Genomic DNA, 19,543 nt, shown 5'->3' on the forward strand with positions numbered 1-19,543 from the left:
GGTAAAATGCAACTTTAAGTTTTAGTTCTGTTTGAGTCTCCGTCAGTTCCAGCCTGTTCTGTCTTTTCAGCCTGTCTGCTTCTGAGCAACAGCTGCGGGACCTGTTAACCTTGAGATAAGAAAACTAATTCTTGCATGCGCTTTGAGCTAACAGAATTTTCCTCCTTAATAATTACCTTTTCTCTCTCTCTAACCCTTTTGGGAAAAAAGGGAGGTAGGGGGAGAGAGGGGGGTACAAGGGGGGAACCCTCCTCTGGCTGGAGGAGGAAGTTTTGTTCTGTATTACTTTCTTTGCTGTATATTTCTGTATATATTGTAAATACTGTATATTGTGTATATATCCATTTGCATTTCATCCTGCTTGTAAATATAGCTCATAATTAATCTCTGCTTCTCCAACTGAGTTAGCTGTGGTTTCTTTGTGTGTGTGGGAGAACTGAACTTTCTCTCACCGCCACAAATCCTAAATTAAAAATATTTATAATTTAGCAAAATCCATTTATTGCAGATCTTGAGACATCATCCTCATTTCAGTAAAACAAATCTTAAACGATTATAGTTTTAATTCTAAGGTTCAAATCTGCGGAAAGGCAATAGATGAAAAACACATAGGAAATTTAAGTACCTTGGGATACAATGCATCTTAACCACACAACAAAACCCCCATGATGTTACAAAACACATAGAAAGAATCAATTCACTTTTTAATACAAGGTTAGACACCACTGCTGTGGTGATTTTTTTACTGTGCTCCTTTCCTTGTTCTAATCTTGTGACAAAGATGGTAAAAAATGAATGATCCATTATCCATTTAAATAGAAAGTCATATAGGTCAACTTGAACTTCTTCATCAGACACTTATGCTAGGAAGCTGGCTTATTTTCCACTTAAATGGGTAAGGAGCATACAGTGATTCAGTGCCTCATCCATAAGTGCATAAGCATTCTACTATTAACCAAGATCTGTTGAGCCAAAGGTCACAACAGATGCAAATTCATGTGCCTCTGACATTACCGGCAAGAGAAACATCTTATGTTAGCGTTGTTTAAAAATATATGTTTGGCAGAAAATAACACCCTAATGACATCTCAAGGAGGTATCCTTTCCACTCCAGGGGACTATTTGTCTCACTGCTATTTATGTCCTTTTGGATTCTGTAGAGAGAAAGAAGGAACTTCTTTCTGTAGCAGAAAGTGAAATTGGAAAGGTAAAGGCTTCCACTCAAGGTAGAAATCATATGCAGTATACCATAGCATGTATCACAGGCAATTAAATCAAAGAAGGAAGTTTGAAAATATCAGGATGCAATTTTTTTTGTTTCTAATCAGAGGAGGTGTTTTGAAACTTTCTGACATATTACCAAAAGCTGTAAAATCCATGTCTTCTAAATTTTCCAAAATATTCTCTATTGAAGCAGTAAATCGTTTGAAAGTCGAAGAATCCATCATTTCTGGTTGAAAAAATAAATGTATATATCATTATTTTATATACAAAACAGAAAATGCAAACTGTAGAAAGTAAATCTTCTAAAATTACCTTCAGGTGTTAGTTTAGGTTCATATGCTTTCCTCTTCTTTTGTTTTTCTTTTTTCTTCATTTTTCTAGCCACTAATTAAGAGAATAAAGGATTGTCTACATTTCTTGTGCTTATATTAAATACTGCAGATAAAAATGTTTATTTTAAAATGTCTAACATATCCTTTAAAAATGCACTAGTATTATAAAAGGAAATAATTTTTAAAAAAAAAAACCAATCAGTTACCGTCACTGAGGCTAGGTGGAGAATAATCATCCACATCAGAGTCATTGGGACTGCGATTACGGTAACGGCCACCACCAGTTCTCCTTCCTTCAAAATAACCACTTCTCCTGTGGTCACCAGAATTTCTTCTGTCATGTTCTTCATATTCCCAAGCTTCATCTCTATCCTTTTTATGTCTTTTACGAGAAGCTAGAAATTAAATGCATTTTTATGAAAAGTACAGAAATTCTTTTAATAGCACAGAATGATACATTTGCAGGTTAAACACTATGGTATAGATGTTCTATAAAACAAGTGAACACTAAAACTATCATATAAAATTCTGTTATGGCATTACTCTAATAATTTTTCATCTGGGAAGGAATAATCACAGAATCACAGAATGTCAGGGGCTAGAAGGGACCTCGAGAGATCATCTAGTCCAACCCCCCTGCCAAAGCAGGATCACCTATACCAGGTCACACAGGAAGTCATCTGGGCGGGTCTTGAATAACTGCGGGTCTTAAATAAACTGCACCAGTACAGGTTAGGAGACGATCTGCTAGGGAGCATACCTGTGGAGAAGGACCTGGGAGTCCTGGTGCATAACAAGTTCTCCATGGGTCAGCAGTGTGACCTTGTGGCAAAGAAGGCCAATGGGATCCTGGAGTGCATTAGGAGGAGGTTCTCCTCCCCCTCTATTCTGCCCTGCTGAGGCCACACCTAGAATATTGTGTCCAGTTTTCATAGTATCATAGTATCAGTCAGGGTTGGAAGGGACCACAAGGATCATCTAGTTCCAACCCCCCTGCCATGGGCAGGGACACCCCACACTAGATCAGGCTGCCCAGAGCCTCGTCCAGCCTGGTCTTAAACACCCCCAGGGACGGGGCCTCGACCACCTCCCTGGACAACCCATTCCAGGGTTTCACCACTCTCATGGTGAAGAACCTCCTCCTCACATCCAGCCTGAATCTCCCCACCTCCAGCTTCATTCCATTCCCCCCAGTCCTATCACTACCTGAGATCCTGAGAAGTCCTTCCCCAGCCTTCCTGTAGGCCCCCTTCAGATACTGGAAGGCCACAATTAGGTCACCTCGGAGCCTTCTCTTCTGCAGACTGAACAGCCCCAACTCCTTCAGTCTGTCCTCATAGGAGAGGTGCTCCAGCCCTCTGATCATCCTTGTGGCCCTTCTCTGGACATGTTCCAGCACCTCCATATCCCTCTTGTAATAGGGGCTCCAGAACTGGACGCAGTACTCCACTCCAGTACTTTTGGGCTCCCCAGTTCAAGAGGGACAGGGATCTGCTCGAGAGATTCCAATGGTGTCCTGGTTTGAGGCCAGGCAGATCCTCTCCTACCCCTGACAGGGGCAAAAGAATGATACTCACACAAATGGATTGCAGAAGAGATGGAAAGTTTAAATGGAAAAGCAATCAGTGTTTTACAGAAACTTCAAGCACAGTGACAAAAGAAACCCAAAGCATACAGAGTCCCCTACAGCACACCCAAAAGTCTCCCATATACTTCCCTTTTCCCCACCTGAGGGTATACCCAAAGACTCCCAGGGCTCTTTCTCCCCTCCCCCGGCTAGGCTGGTCTCAAGACTGTCCAGGTCTGAGACTGATGCTCCCCCTTCTCCTCGCATTAGGCCTAGACAGGCCTAAGAGGCCTTGAGAAAACTCCCCACTGTTACTCAATAGGAAGCATCTCCCACGAGAGCAGAGAGCGAAGAAAGAGGAAGTGGAAGACTTTGCAGATAGTTTTATAGGGCGCAGGACACTATGGGTATGAAATATGCTATTTCCTGTGTCCACCTACTGGTCTGGACAATTGGGACACTGGAGATGTAACCTGTGTGGCAGCAACAGAAGGCACCCAGCCTAAACTGCCACAAACGGAGAGCTACCAGGATGCTGAAGGGACTGGAGCACTGCCCTATGAAGAGAGGCTGAGAACCCTGGGGCTGTTTAGTCTGGAGAAGAGAAGATTGAGGGGGGGATTTAATAAATGTTTATAAATATCTGAGGGTTGGGTGTCAAGAGGGAGGGGACAGGCTCTGCTCAGTTGCACCCTGTGATATGACAAGGGCTAATGAATATAAACTACAACACAGGATATTCCACCTCAACATGAGGAGGAACTTCTTCACTGTGAGGGTCACAGAGCACTGGAACAGGCTCCCCAGGGAGGTTGTGGAGTCTCCTCTGGAGGCTTTCAAGACCCATCTGGATGTGTTCCTGTGCAACCTGTGCTGGATTCTATGGTCCTACTTTGGTGAAGGGGGTTGGACTTGATGATCTTCAGAGGTCCCTTCCAACCCCTAACATCCTGTGACACTGTGATTTGTTTTGAATTACAGGAAATCTGTGCTTGAATTTGGCAAAGACATCAGCAAACATTTAAAAATACAAAATTGCACGGCATTTGTCCTTTAAAACAGTCAGGAAAGTACGAACAAATCAAAATAATTTTAATTCTTTCATAAGAGAACACTAACATAATTTCTTCAGTTATCTACTTTGTGACTATTACTGGGTGTCTATGTTCCAAATCCGTGATTGGTTTGCCCATATAACATAGCAAGTTCCAATGAGACTTGGCAACATAGTTGCTTAATGTTATTCTGTTTTATGAAAACAACTAAAATTTTGTCATGCTACATTTGCCCCTAGTAAAGCATGGCTTTACCAGGGGGAAATCCTGCCTGACTAACCTAGTGGCTTTCTATGATAAATAGAATAGAATAGAATAGAATAGAATAGAATAGAATAGAATAGAATAGAATAGAATAGAATAGAATAGACCAGACCAGACCAGACCAGGTTGGAAGAGACTTTCAAGATCATTGTGTCCAACCTATCATCCAACACCACCCAATCAACTAAACCATGCAACCAAGCACCCTATCAAGTCTCCTCCTGAACACCTCCAGTGATGGTGACTCCACCACCTCCTCGGGCAGCCCATTCCAATGGGCAATCACTCTCTCTGTGTAAAACTTCCTCCTAACCTCCAGCCTAAACCTCCCCTGGTACAGCCTGAGACTATGTCCTCTTGTTCTGGTGCTGGTTGCCTGGGAGAAGAGACCAACCTCTGTCTGTCTACAACCTCCCTTAAGGTAGTTGTAGAGAGCAATAAGGTCACCCGAGTCTCCTTTTCTCCAAGCTAAGCAACCCCAGCTCCCTCAGTCTCTCCTCAAAGGCCTTGTGTTCCAAGCCCCTCACCAACTTTGTTGCTCTCTGGAATATCGTGTCCAGTTCTGGGCTCCTCAGTTCAAGAAGGACCTCAGGAAACTGCTTGAAAGAGTCCAGCGCAGAGCTACAAAGATGCTGAAGGCAGTGGAACATCTCCCTGATGAGGAAAGTCTGAGGGCATGTGCTGGGTTAAGCCCAGCCTAGGAGGGGTGGGCTGGAAAAAAGCCTAGCCTCAGGTGAGCAAAGGAAACCTGACCCAGGTTGGCAGAGACACCTGGCCTGCTCCCAGGGGGAGGGGTGTGACAGTTTAGGCTGTGAACATTACTTACAAATTGTAGATATTGTTTTAGATTAGATGGACAGTACTAACAGCCAATGAAATTGTTTAGAAGGGGTAGATTGTGACAGTTTAGGCTGTGCCTTTAAGAAAGATAGCTGCAAATTCTCTAGCTGAATAGTCGGGTGTAAAAAGAAAACCAAAGATTATTCTGAACAAATTTCATTGGCAGATGAGAGGGATGTAGTTTTACGATCTTACATTCTCCTCTCACTCCGTCTCTTTCTGCTCGCATGGTGCTGTTCTGGACAGAGACCTATTATCTATGACCTTGAGATAAGCACTACTGACTTACTAACAATGCTTTGAGCTAACTGAAATTCCCCTAACATTTTCTCCTTTTCTCTTTTCTTCTAATTATCAGAGGAACAAAGGGACAGGAGAGAGGTTGGGGGGAGGCGAGGTAGAATCCTTCTGCCCAAGGATTTCTGTGTTGTTTTATTTTTGTAAATACTTGTATAATATTGTAAATACTGTATATTTTGTATATATTAATTGCATTCCATTATTGCTTGTAAAATACAGCTCCATTCACTTCTCCGACTGGGCTCAGACGAGTTTTTTGATGTCAGTGGGTTAAACCATCACAAGGGGTCCCTGGGTCAAAGTAAATTCCACTCCCACTGCCTGTCCACAACCCTATTTAAGAGGGGGTAATTTCCTTCTTCACTCTCTTCTCCTGCCCTTGCTTCTCTGGTACTCTGTTGCTGTAAACCACGTGACTGGGCTTGTTCCACACAGTTCCAGACACCTAAGGGAACTTCATCTAAAGAGAATCTATTTTACATCCAGAGAATCCTTTGCCAGCTGTGTCTGGTTTTGTATATATTTTTATTTTTCCCTTTTCCTTATACCTTTGTAACCCTCCTTTTACGCAAATGCCTTTTATATTTTGTTAAAATTACCTTTTTTGCTTCCAAATTAATTCCAGACTGTTCTTTCATAGTTTTTACCTCTATCCTCTCCTCTTTTCTAATTTGCTTTTCCCTACTAGGAAAAGAGGAGAAGGGAGGCAATCTAAATCTCTTCTTTTAGGCTTTTGGGCTCTGGGAAAAACTTAAACCACAACAGGGAGCTGGGTTTCTTTAGCTTGGAGACAAGGAGACTGAGGGGTGACTTCATGTTTATAAAGATGCAAAGGGCAGTGTCAGGAGAATGGATCCAGGCTCTTCTCAGTGATGTCCAATGATAGGACAAGGGGAAATGGATGCAAGCTGGAGCAGAGGAGGTTCCATGTGAACATAAGAACAACCTTTTTCACTGTGATGGTGACAGAGCCCTGGAGCAGGCTGTCCAGAGTGGTTACAGGGTTTCCTCTGGAGACATTCAAAACCTATATGAATGCATTCCTGTGCGTACTACTCTAGGTACTCCTGCTCTGGCGGGGGGTGGTGGGGGGTTGACTGGATGATATTTTGAGGTCCTGTCCAACCCCTGCCATCCTGTGATTCTGTGTAAATCGGTCTCCAAAGTTTACAAATCATCAGCACCCATTTAAGCTCTGTAGGATGAATTCTGACCCCAGAAAAACTTCCATGAGAAAAATAAATTCCAATATTGCTTTATGGCAGAAATTTAAATTGACTAGTTTAACAATGCTTCACAACAAAAAAAGTGTTACAGTTGTGCTAGATCTGCAAAGCAAATAAGATGAACAGCTATTCACAATCAGTCATTCCTCTACAAAGTTTATTTTGATGAACATAAAAAAATAACTGTGGCCGGTTGACGTTGCCCCCTTAAGAAAGGGAATATGGTGGACGGAAGTTGGTAAACGGAAGAAATAGTCTAAACTAATTTCATTGGACGAGTGGGAGGAAGCACCTTTCTGAGCTGGGACTATACTGAGTTTCTCCAGCACCTTATAGTCAGTCTTGCTTCCGTCTTTCTACGGTGCGGCTGCTCTCTGTCCCTGTGCTGGGCTTTCTGCCAAGGCTCCGGCCTTGAGAGAAAAACTGATAAGGCCTGTATTAACTCCTTTCCAATTAACACAAAACTGCTTTTAACTTCTTCCTTTCGCTCTCTCTCTCTTCTAACCTAATCTGGGGAAAGGGGGGAAAGAGGGGAAAGAGGAGGTGGGGAACCCCCCTCTCTGCCGAGAGGGGTTCACTCTCATTTCTGTGTTGCTCTGTTGTATATCTTTGTATATATTGTAGATATTGTAAATTTGTAAATATCTCCCTGCAAACCCTACATCGCTTTGTAAATATAGCTCCACTGCTTTGCTAATTCAGCTTGCGAGTTTTTTTCCTTTTCCCTTCAATTTTTTTTTTCCCTTTTACTTTACAAGGGGGAAGGGAGGAGGCTTCTTGGCCTTGCCCTTCCACCCACCACATTTTTTTTATTGGCGTACCCAACGTGCGGCAGATAATTAGTTCAATTTATTATTTGATTGATTTAGTGTTTTCCAGCTGAATTAGCAAACATGAAGGTATTGTGGTTTGTGGAGCGATTATTCTTTTCAATTTTTGGGGCTCTGATTTACAGGTATTGTTTGGGTTTGATTTTGGATTACCTGGGTAAATATTTGGTGCGGACAATTTATATGTGGGTTATTTATAGAGTTAAATTATGGTATGGAAAATGTATTAATTTATTATGGCCAGTGAGATACAGGAATGTTACCTCCACCACTCTCCCAATTGAGATAAAGAGTTTTAAGATTCCGCCTGAGGAGACAGTAACTTTAGGTGAGGCCTGGGATCCAAAGGTGATTTATTTCATATGTATAATCCTGCTCTCAGTGATAATTAACGTGTATCTGCTGGTTTCTTTACGGCGAGAGAGAAAGGTGTCCAGGGCTTGTTTTGTTATTAAAACTAGATCAAAAAGAAAACGCCGTGGCTCTCGATCAGTCCCAGAGTCATCTAGTGATGAGGACTGTGGAGAACCCGTGTCAGTCAAAAAGAAGGCTAAAAAGTTAATTGGTAAAGCAGCTCTAAATGACTTTGCTGATTCTAGCAAGCAGCCAAGGGCATCGGCTGGTATCAACATGGCACCTACTCCTTCTCCCACTCCTTCTCCTTCTTCTTCTTCTCCATCGGCCATTAACGGAGCAACGTCACTTCCACCCACTCCCTCGGTGGGACCGGAAGTCACTGCCCCAGCAGCTGATTTATCTCAGGACCTGTCAGCTTCCATTAAGGTGGCTGTAAATGCAAACACAGCTCCAGTCAAGATGGCTCCTTTAAAGACTAGAAGTGGAAAGGCCCAAGATGGAGAAGAAGAGGTGGAGACTGATCCTGGTGAGGGGCCCTCTACTCTAAAAGATCCTGCTGAGGAGGAAGAGAAGGTTTGTTTTAAAGATCTAGCTAACCTAGTGAGATCAAAGCAAGATAGAGATGAAGCTAGGAAAGCAGCTGGCAAAGGTGGTTCTCAGCTTAAAGAGATCCTTAGGAGAATGACAGCAGGATTTTATGGGCAAAGAATTCAGGGAGATGAAGATGAAGATGATATTACGGACTGTTCGTCACCACGGGAGGAATTGAGAAATGTCCGTAAAGATTTCACCAGGGCAGATAAGGAGCCAGTTCTAGCTTGGCTTAGTAGGTGTTATGATACAGGTGCTTCAGCTCTAACAGTTGGAGACAAGTCAGCAGCTCAGTTAGGAACTCTCTCAAGGGACAATGGAATAGATAGACATCTAGGCGAAGCTCTCGGTAAGGTTAATCTGTGGATACGCCTTTTAATAGCGGTTGCCCTGAGATACCCTTCCCGAGATGATCTTCCATGGAATCCTAAACCCTGGACTACCATAGATGAGGGAATTAAGCGCTTGAGAGAATTTGCTGTTAGAGAGCTACTCTATGGTGAACATGAAACTCTGAATCCTGATGACATTCCTGTGGGTATTGGTCTTGCTAAAAAGATCATCAAACTTGCTCCTTCTAATTATGCAAACATTCTGGCAAGCAGAATTGTGTCAAGAAGTTATGGTGGAGCTTCTCCTACGGTTGGCCAATTCAGTGATCAAATGAGACAATTGGAGGATAGCATGACACGTGGTTCTTTGGTTTCAGCCATTAAAACTATGTCTGGTGATATACAGAATTGCATAAGAGAGTTAAAAGATGAATTTAGAAACTCCATATCCCAATTGGCACAAAGGGATAATTTCAATTCTTCCTCCAGGTGGGTACAAGTTTCATCTGTGAGGAATACACGTCCTCCAAGGAGGCCATTCCAAAACAGGACATTCCAAAACAGGTCATTCCAAAACAGACCACCAAGGCAATCACGTAGAACTATTTGGATAACTCTGCGTGATCAGTTTGGTGAGAACATGAACCGCTGGGATGGCCAACCAACTTCTAATCTTTTCAGGAGACTGAGGGAATTGCAAAGTGGCAGAACCCAAGGTAGCAATACCAGAAGGGTAGCTGTTACTTCCACAGTTCCCCAGAACGACTCTTATGGCTCCAACAGTGGCTCCAGTTATAACATGCAAAGTTATAATCCCGCACAATATGTGCAATGCACATGTGCGCATGTTCCCCATAACTAGGGGTGCCCTGCCTCCCGCCAGGGGGAGGAGAGGGATAACAGAGATAACAGAATCTATTGGGATATGTACATCCAGTGGCCTGGCACTTCACAATTTCGGAAGTACAGGGCCTTGGTTGACACAGGAGCTCAGTGCACCATAATACCATCAAATTATCAGAGATCAGAGTCTATAACTATTCTGGGAGTCACTGGTGGATCTCAAGAGTTAAGTAAGGTAGAGGTTAATATAAGTTTAACTGGTAAACAATGGAGGAAGCATACAGTTGTGACCGGACCTGACGCACCTTGTATTTTGGGAATTGATTTTCTGAGAGAAGGGCGTTTCAAAGACCCTAGAGGTTACAAATGGGCTTTTGGAGTAGCTTCAATAGAAATTGATGGACAAAAATTGAAGCTGTCTGCCAGACCTGAACTTTCTGATGAATCTGCAGTTGTGGGACAACATAAGATACAGGACATTAAATTGCCGGTTGCTTCTCAGACTGTGCACCACAGACAATACAGAACCAACCGTGACTCTTTGTTGCCCATTCAGAATCTGATTCGTCAGTTGGAAAGTCAGAAAGTCGTCAGCAAAACTCATTCACCTTTCAACAGTCCAGTGTGGCCTGTGCGGAAGCAGAATGGAGACTGGCGTCTGACGGTAGACTACCGAGCCCTGAATGAAGTGACACCACCTATGAGTGCAGCAGTACCAGACATGATGGAGCTACAGTATGAGCTGGAATCCAAAGAGGCCAAATGGTATGCTACCATAGACATTGCTAATGCATTTTTCTCTATTCCCATAGCAGAGGAATGCAGGCCTCAGTTTGCTTTCACCTGGAGAGGAATCCAGTACACTTTCAACAGGCTGCCAATGGGCTGGATCCACAGCTCAAGCATCTGTCATGCAGTGATCCATGATGCTCTGGAGAAAGGAGGTGCTCCAGAACACATCCAGTTCATCGATGACATCATCGTCTGGGGTAAAACTGCTGAGGAAGTCTTCGAGAAAGGTAACAAAATCATTGACATTCTTCTGAATGCAGGTTTTGCCATCAAACGAGACAAGGTGAAAGGACCTACCACAGAGATTCAGTTTCTGGGAGTGCGGTGGCAGGATGGACGCCGACACATTCCAGTGGATGTGGTAAATAGAGTCTCTACCATGGCAAGTCCCACAAACAAGCAAGAGACCCTACGTTTCCTGGGGATAGTGGGATTTTGGAGACTGCACATTCCTGGATACAGTCAGATTGTGAAACCTCTGTATGATGTAACTCGAAAGAGAAACCATTTCCACTGGGGACCTGAACAACAAGCAGCCTTTGACCAGATAAAGCAAGAGGTAGTTCAAGCAATGGGTCTGGGACCTGTCCGAGATGGTCCAGACATTAAGAACATTTTGTACACGGCTGCAAGTGACAATGGTCCAACCTGGTGCTTGTGGCAAAAAGCTCCAGGTGAGACACGTGGACGACCTCTTGGTTTCTGGAGTCGGGGTTACAGAGGTTCAGAGGCTAACTACACTCCAACAGAGAAAGAAATCCTAGCTGCCTATGAAGGAGTGAAAGCATCTTCTGAAGTGATTGGAACTGAATCACAACTTCTTCTAGCTCCCAGATTACCAGTTTTGAATTGGATGTTCAAAGGCAAAGGCTCCACACCACATCATGCCACAGACTCAACCTGGTCCAAGTGGATGGCTCTGATAACACAGAGAGCTCGAATGGGAAATCTTGAAAGACCTGGTCTAGTGGAGGTGATCTCAAGTTGGCCTGAAGGTATCAACTGTACTAAACCTCCAGAGGAGAAAGTAACTCGTGCTGAGGAAGCTCCTCCTTACAATGACCTTTCTGATGATGAAAAGAAATATGCTTTGTTCACAGACGGTTCCTGTCGTCTTGTTGGAAACAAGCGAAGGTGGAAGTCTGCTGTGTGGAGTCCAACACGCCGAGTTGCAGAGGCAAAAGATGGAGAAGGAGAATCCAGTCAGTTCGCAGAGGTAAAAGCTGTCCAGCTAGCTCTCGACGTGGCTGAACGTGAGAGATGGCCAAAGCTTTATCTCTACACCGACTCATGGATGGTAGCCAATGCTCTATGGGGTTGGCTAAAGAACTGGAAGAAGAGTGGTTGGCAGAGAAAAGGAAAACCCATTTGGGCAGCCAACCTATGGCAGGACATTGCTGATCGAATCGAGAGAATTCCAGTGAAAGTGAGACACATCGATGCTCACATTCCTAAGAGCAAAGCTACTGAGGAACAGCAACACAACCATCAAGCAGATCTAGCTGCAAGAGTTTCTCAAGTAGACATGGACTCTAATCTTGATCTCGACTGGAAACACCGAGGTGAGATATTCTTAGCTCGGTGGGCTCACGATACATCAGGACATCAAGGCAGAGATGCAACATACCAATGGGCTCGTGACAGATCCATAGACATTTCCATGGATGCTATCACACAAGTCATCCATGACTGTGACATTTGTGCTGCTATTAAGCAGGCAAAATGACTTAAGCCCTTGTGGTATGGTGACAGATGGTCCAAGTACAAGTATGGTGAAGCTTGGCAGATTGACTACATCACTCTACCACGTTCTCGTTCTGGTAAGCAATACGTGCTTACTATGGTAGAGGCAAACACTGGATGGTTGGAAACTTATCCAGTTCCACATGCAACTGCACGCAACACCATTCTTGGTCTGGAAAGACAGATCCTGTGGAGACACGGAACTCCAGAGAGGATTGAGTCAGACAACGGAACTCATTTCAAGAACAACCTTGTAAAGAGTTGGGCAAAAGAGCACGGTATTGAGTGGATATTCCACATTCCCTACTATGCACCAGCTTCAGGGAAGATTGAACGCTACAATGGTTTGTTGAAGACCACTCTCAAAGCCATGGGAGGTGGATCTTTGAAAAACTGGGAAAAATATTTAGCACAAGCAACCTGGCTGGTAAATAGTAGAGGTTCAGTGAACCGAGCTGGACCTGCACATTCAGATTTGCTACGGAAAGTAGAAGGTGATAGAGTTCCTGTTGTTAGAGAAAAGAACCTGTTAGGTAAAACTGTTTGGGTATTTTCACCCTCAGGAGAGGCTAAACCTGTCCGAGGGGTGGTTTCAGCTGAAGGTCCGGGTCACACTTATTGGGTAATGCAAGAGAATGGTGAAATTCAGTGTATTCCACAAAGAAATTTAACTTTAGCTGAAAGAGGTTAATTTCAAGCTGTTGTACAGCTACATCGCGCCCAGAGGAAGAATCAACGAGGAATCTACGGTGCACGAACCCTGAGATCCCTGAGAGCCCTGAGTCAACTAAGAGACCCTGAGATTTCCCTGTTTCCCTTTTCTTTGCTTCGTCGGCGAAGAAATGAACTGTTTTCCATTTTTCTCATTTTCTGATTTTCTTGGACTTTTGAATCATCTACATCTGAGCATAGCCGGAATGGACTATGAACTTTACTCACGAACTGTAAATATCGTTTTGGATTGGATGGACAGTATGAACAGCCAATGAAATTGTTTAGAAGGGGTGGACTGTGGCCGGTTGACGTTGCCCCCTTAAGAAAGGGAATATGGTGGACGGAAGTTGGTAAACGGAAGAAATAGTCTAAACTAATTTCATTGGACGAGTGGGAGGAAGCACCTTTCTGAGCTGGGACTATACTGAGTTTCTCCAGCACCTTATAGTCAGTCTTGCTTCCGTCTTTCTACGGTGCGGCTGCTCTCTGTCCCTGTGCTGGGCTTTCTGCCAAGGCTCCGGCCTTGAGAGAAAAACTGATAAGGCCTGTATTAACTCCTTTCCAATTAACACAAAACTGCTTTTAACTTCTTTCTTTCGCTCTCTCTCTCTTCTAACCTAATCTGGGGAAAGGGGGGAAAGAGGGGAAAGAGGAGGTGGGGAACCCCCCTCTCTGCCGAGAGGGGTTCACTCTCATTTCTGTGTTGCTCTGTTGTATATCTTTGTATATATTGTAGATATTGTAAATTTGTAAATATCTCCCTGCAAACCCTACATCGCTTTGTAAATATAGCTCCACTGCTTTGCTAATTCAGCTTGCGAGTTTTTTTCCTTTTCCCTTCAATTTTTTTTTTCCCTTTTACTTTACAAGGGGGAAGGGAGGAGGCTTCTTGGCCTTGCCCTTCCACCCACCACAATAACTAAAAATGTAAGTACTGACAAATATTTCAAGAGTTATAGTTTATTTTATACCAAAGACTATTGTGACCGTTTGAGGCTGTGCCATTAAGAAAGGGACAGTGCTGGGACACTCTGGCTGAATATTTTGTAAACAAAGACAGGTCTAAACGAATTTCATTGGTAGATTGGTAGAACGCAGCTTTAAGTTTTAGTGCAGCTGGAATTTTTCTCAGTTCGTTCCTTTCCCTCTCCCTTCCAGCTTGCCTGCTTCTGGGCACCTAGCCAGAGTGACCTTGGATAAGATAAGCACTAATCCTGTAATTAATTTGCATGAGGCCTACTAAAATCATTCTCCCCTGATAACTGCCTTTATCTCTTTCTAACCCTTTTTGGGAAAAAAGGGAGGTAGGGGGAGAGAGTGGGGTACAGGGGGGGAACCTTTCTCTGTCCGGAGGAGGGAATTTCGTTCCTGTATTCTTTTTTTCCTTGCTGTATATTTCTGTACATATATTGTAAATACTTTATATATTGTGTATATATACAACCTGCATTTTCACATTGCTTGTAAATATAGCATCCCTTCTGCATCTCCGACTGAATTAGCTGTGGTTTTTTTCCTCTTTGTGGGGGAGGGAAAGCTAGGCCTTCTCTCTCAACCCACTACATTTTTAATTGGTGCCCGACGTGGGGCAAAATTATCTTGATTTATTGCTTGCTTGAGTCAGACAAGCAAATATGAAGGTGCTTTGGATTTTTAAGCAATTGCTCTTTTCAATATGTTCTGTTCTGATTTACAAATATTGTTTGGGCCTACTTATCAATCACATAGGTAAATATTTAATGCAAAAATTATATTTATGGTTCAAGTATAAAATTCAGCTTCTGTATGACCGCTGTCTGGGTTTTTTCGGCTTAGTACATATGGGAATATAACTTTGAGCACTTTGCCAATTAAGATAAGGGAGTTTAAGATTCCAGTAGGTGAAAGAGTAATTTTAAGTGATGGCTGGGATCCAAAGGTGATTTATTTCATGTGTGTGAATCTGCTGCTCATGATAGTGATTGCTTATTTGTTATATTCTTTGCACCGGGAGAGAAAAGTATCAAAGGCTTCCTTCATTATTAAGCATAGATCAAAGAAAAGGAGGCATACTTCTGGCTCTGCCCCAGAGACTTCTAGCGATGAGGAGAGTGGAGAATCTGTATCAGTTAAAGATAAAGCTAAAAAGTCTATTGGAAAGGCTGCTTTGAACGGTTCTGTTGCTGATTCTGTCAAGCAGCCAGGGGCGGAGGCAGCTTCCAACATGGCGGCTGCCCCGTCTTCGGCCGCCATTAATGAGGCAAAATCATTTCCGCCCGCCTTCTTGGCAGGACCAGAAGCCCCCTCCAAAGCAGCTGATCTGTCTCAAAACCTGTCAGCTTCTGTTAAGGTGGCTGTAAATTCAAAGACAGCTCCAATTAAGCAAGTAGCAGTTTTAAGAGCAAGAAGAGGAAAAGCCAAAGCTGACCCAGGAGCTGATGGGGGAGAGGAGCAAGATACTGATGCAGGTGAGGGACCTTCTGTTAGAAAAGATCCTGCTGAGGAGGAAGAGAAGGTTTGTTTTAAAGATCTAGCGGAGTTATTGAGATCAACACAGGATGGAGATGCAGCTAGGACAGCAGCTAGTGGTGGTGCTACTCAGCTTAAAGAGATCCTTAGGAAAGTGACAGCAGAATTATGGGGACAACAAGTTCCAGAAGATGTGATAGCAGGGGCAAAGGAGGAAGAAGATGACATTTCTGAATGTTCTGCACCTCGCGAAGAACTTAGAAAGGTCCATAAAGATTACATAAGAGCAGATAAGGAGGCAGTTCTAGCTTGGCTTAGTGGATGTTATGATACAGGTGCTCCAGCTCTAATGGTTGGAGACAAGTCAGCAGCTCAGTTAGGAACTAACCCCATAACTAGGGGTGCCCTGCTTCCCGCCAGGGGGAGGAGAGGGATAACAGAGATAACAGAATCTATTGGGATGTGTACATCCAGTGGCCTGGCACTTCACAATTTCGGAAGTACAGGGCCTTGGTTGACACAGGAGCTCAGTGCACCATAATGCCATCAAATAATCAGGGATCAGAGTCTATAACTATTCTGGGAGTCACTGGTGGATCTCAAGAGTTAAGTAAGGTGGAGGTTAATATAAGTTTAACTGGTAAACAATGGAGGAAGCATACAGTTGTGACCAGACCTGACGCACCTTGTATTTTGGGAATTGATTTTCTGAGAGAAGGGCATTTCAAAGACCCTAGAGGGTACAAATGGGCTTTTGGAGTAGCTTCTGCAGAAGTTGATGGACAAAAACTGAAGCTGTCTGTTAGACCTGAGCTTTCTGATGAATCTGCAGTTGTGGGACAACACAAGATACAGGACATTAAATTGCTGGTTGCTTCTCAGACTGTGCATCACAGACAAAACAGAACCAACCGTGACTCTCTGTTGCCCATTCAGAATCTGATTCGTCAGTTGGAGAGTCAGAGAGTCATCAGCAAAACTCATTAATCTTTCAACAGTCCAGTGTGGCCTGTGTGGAAGCAGAATGGAGACTGGCGTCTGACAGTGGACTACCGAGCCCTAAATGAAGTAACTCCACCTATGAGTGCAGCAGTACCAGACATGATGGAACTCCAGTATGAGCTGGAATCCAAAGATGCCAAATGCTTATGCTACCATAGACATTGCTAATGCATTTTTCTCTATTCCCATAGCAGAGGAATGCAGGCCTCAGTTTGCCTTCACCTGGAGAGTAATCCACTACACTTTCAACAGATTGCCAATGGGCTGGATCCACAGCTCAAGCATCTGTCATGCAGTGATCCACGATGCTCTGGAGAAAGGCGGTGCTCCAGAACACATCCAGTTCATCGATGATATCATGGTCTGGGGTAAAACTGCTGAAGAAGTCTTCGAGAAAGGTAACCAGTTCTGGGCCTCTCAGTTTAGGAAGCATGTTGACTTGCTGGAGCGTGTCCAGAGAAGGGCAACAAAGTTGGTGAGGGGCTTGGAACACAAGCCCTATGAGGAGAGGCTGAGGGAGCTGGAGTTGCTTAGCCAGGAGAACAGGAGACTCAGGGGTGACCTTATTGACCTCTACAACTACCTGAATGGGGGGGTTGTAGACAGGCAGAGGTTGGTCTCTTCTCCCAGGCAGCCAGGTTCAGGCTGGAGGTCAGGAGGAATTTTTACACACAGAGAGTGATTGCCCATTGGAATGGGCTGCCCGGGGAAGTGGTGGAGTTGCCATCGCTGGAGGTGTTCAGGAGGAGACTTGACAGGGTGCTTGGTTGCATAGTTTAGTTGGTTGGGTGGTTTTGGATAATAGGTTTGAACCGATGATCTTGAAGGTCTCTTCCAACCTGGTCTATTCTATTCTATTCTATTCTATTCTATTCTATTCTATTCTATTCTATTCTATTCTAACAAAATCATTGACATTCTTCTGAATGCAGGTTTTGCCATCAAGTGAGGCAAGGTGAAAGGACCTACCACAGAGATTCAACTTCTGGGAGCGGGATGGCAGGATGGACGCCGACACATTCCAGTGGATGTGTTAAACAGAGTCTCTACCATGGCAAATCCCATGAACAAGTAAGAGACCCTACGTTTCTTGGGGATAGTGGGATTTTGGAGACTGCACATTCCTGGATACAGTCAGATTGTGAAACCTCTGTATGATGTGACTCGAAAGAGAAACAGTTTCCACTGGGGACCTGAACAACAAGCAGCCTTTGACCAGATAAAGCAAGAGGTAGTTCAAGCAGTGGGTCTGGGACCTGTCCGAGATGGTCCAGACATTAAGAACATTTTGTACATGGCTGCAGGTGACAATGGTCCAACCTGGTGCTTGTGGCAAAAAGCTCCAGGTGAGACACGTGGATGACCTCTTGGTTTCTGGAGTCGAGGTTACAGAGGTTCAGAGGCAAATTATACTCCAACAGAGAAAGAGATTCTAGCTGCCTATGAAGGAATGAAAGCAGCTTCTGAAGTGATTGGAATTGAATCACAACTTCTCTTAGCTCCCAGATTACCAGTTTTGAATTGGATGTTCAAAGGCAAATGTTCCACACCACATCATGCCACAGATTCCACATGATCTAAGTGGATGGCTCTGATAACACAGAGAGCTCGAATGGGAAATCTTGAAAGACCTGGTCTGGTGGAGGTGTGTGACCGTTTGAGGCGGTGCCTTTAACAAAAGGACACCATGGCCGAATGTTTTATAAACAAGACAGGTCTAAACTAATTTCATTGGTGGAGAAGCAGAAGCACTGCCTTAGGTTTTGATTCCCAGTGGGACTTGTCTCAGTTCAGTCTTGCACTTTCTCCTTCCCGCAGCTCACAGCTTCTGGGCTTTCGGCGAGACTGACCTTGGAAAAAGATAAGGCCCTTGCTAACACATTTCTTCCAACCATATTTCTGCTTTTAATTAACAAATTATTCCTTTTTCTCTCTTTCTCACCCTCTTTGGGGAAAAAGGGGAAAGAAGGGGGTACAGGGGGAAACCTTTCCTCCAGACGGGGGGAAGGGAATCTCATTACTTTGTTGTATATTTCTGTGTATATATTGTAAATATTGTAAATTCTGTATATAAACCTGCATTCCCTAAACTGCTTTGTAAATACAGCACACAATCCCTTTGCGAATCAGGCTGTGTTTTTGTTTCCTTTCAATTTTCTTCCCTTCACTTTACAGGTGGGGGGGAGAAGGCCTAGCCTTCCCCTCAAACCCTCGACATTTTTTTTTCTTGGCTTCCCAACATGCGGCAGATTATTAGCTTGATTTATTGCTTTATAGCCGGATTAGCAAACATGAAGGTGCTGTGGATTCTAGAGCGTTTATTTTTTTCAATTTTTGGGGCTCTGGTTTACAGATATTGTTTGGGTTTGATTACGGATTACTTGGGTAAATATTTGGTGCAGACAATTTATTTGTGGTTTATGTATAGAGTTAGACTATGGTATGGAAAATGTGTTGATTTCTTGTGGCCAGCGAGATACGGAAATGTGCCCTCTAGCACTCTCCCGATTGAGATAAAAGGGTTTAAGATCCCAGCGGAGGAGAGAGTAACTTTAAGTGATGGCTGGGATCCAAAGGTGATTTATCTTATGTGTATAATTCTGCTGCTGGTGATAACTAATGTGTATTCGCTGTATTCTTTGCATAGGGAGAGAAAGGTATACAGACCGTGTTTTGTTATTAAAATTAGAATAAAAAGGAAGCGACGTGGCTCTGGGTCAGTCCCAGAGACGTCTAGTGATGAGGAGTGTGGAGAATCTGTGTCAATTTTCTTCCCTTCACTTTATAGGGGGGGGGAGAAGGCCTAGCCTTCCCCTCAAACCCTCGACAAGGTGATCTCAAGTTGGCCTGAAGGTACCAACTGTGCTAAACCTCCAGAGGAGAGAGTAACTCATGCTGAGGAAGCTCCTCCTTACAATGACCTTTCTGATGATGAAAAGAAATATGCTGTGTTCACAGACAGTTCCTGTCGTCTTGTTGGAAACAAGCAAAGGTGGAAGTCTGCAGTGTGGAGTCCAACACGCCGAGTTGCAGACGCAAAGGATGGAGAAGGAGAATCCAATGGAGAAGGAGAATTCAGTCAA

General features: G+C 43.8%; 1 protein-coding gene across 4 annotated transcripts in view; it reads right to left on the reverse strand.

Moving 5' to 3' along the window:
* The window catches only part of NIPBL (NIPBL cohesin loading factor), a 302,820-nt gene that overhangs the window by 74,977 nt on the left and 208,300 nt on the right, over window positions 1–19,543 (reverse strand). For all 4 annotated transcript variants that reach the window (XM_068155385.1, XM_068155384.1, XM_068155381.1 and 1 more), the window contains 3 exons: window positions 1,763–1,951; window positions 1,537–1,608; window positions 1,361–1,450 (listed from right to left, as the gene is read on the reverse strand). In XM_068155385.1, coding sequence (XP_068011486.1) covers window positions 1,361–1,450; window positions 1,537–1,608; window positions 1,763–1,951 — 351 coding nt within the window. The remainder of the gene's footprint in view (window positions 1–1,360; window positions 1,451–1,536; window positions 1,609–1,762; window positions 1,952–19,543) is intronic.

Source organism: Melanerpes formicivorus, unplaced genomic scaffold, assembly GCF_026170545.1.
Source record: "Melanerpes formicivorus ecotype bairdi unplaced genomic scaffold, bMelFor1.0.p_v2 SCAF_31, whole genome shotgun sequence".
NCBI lineage: Eukaryota > Metazoa > Chordata > Aves > Piciformes > Picidae > Melanerpes > Melanerpes formicivorus.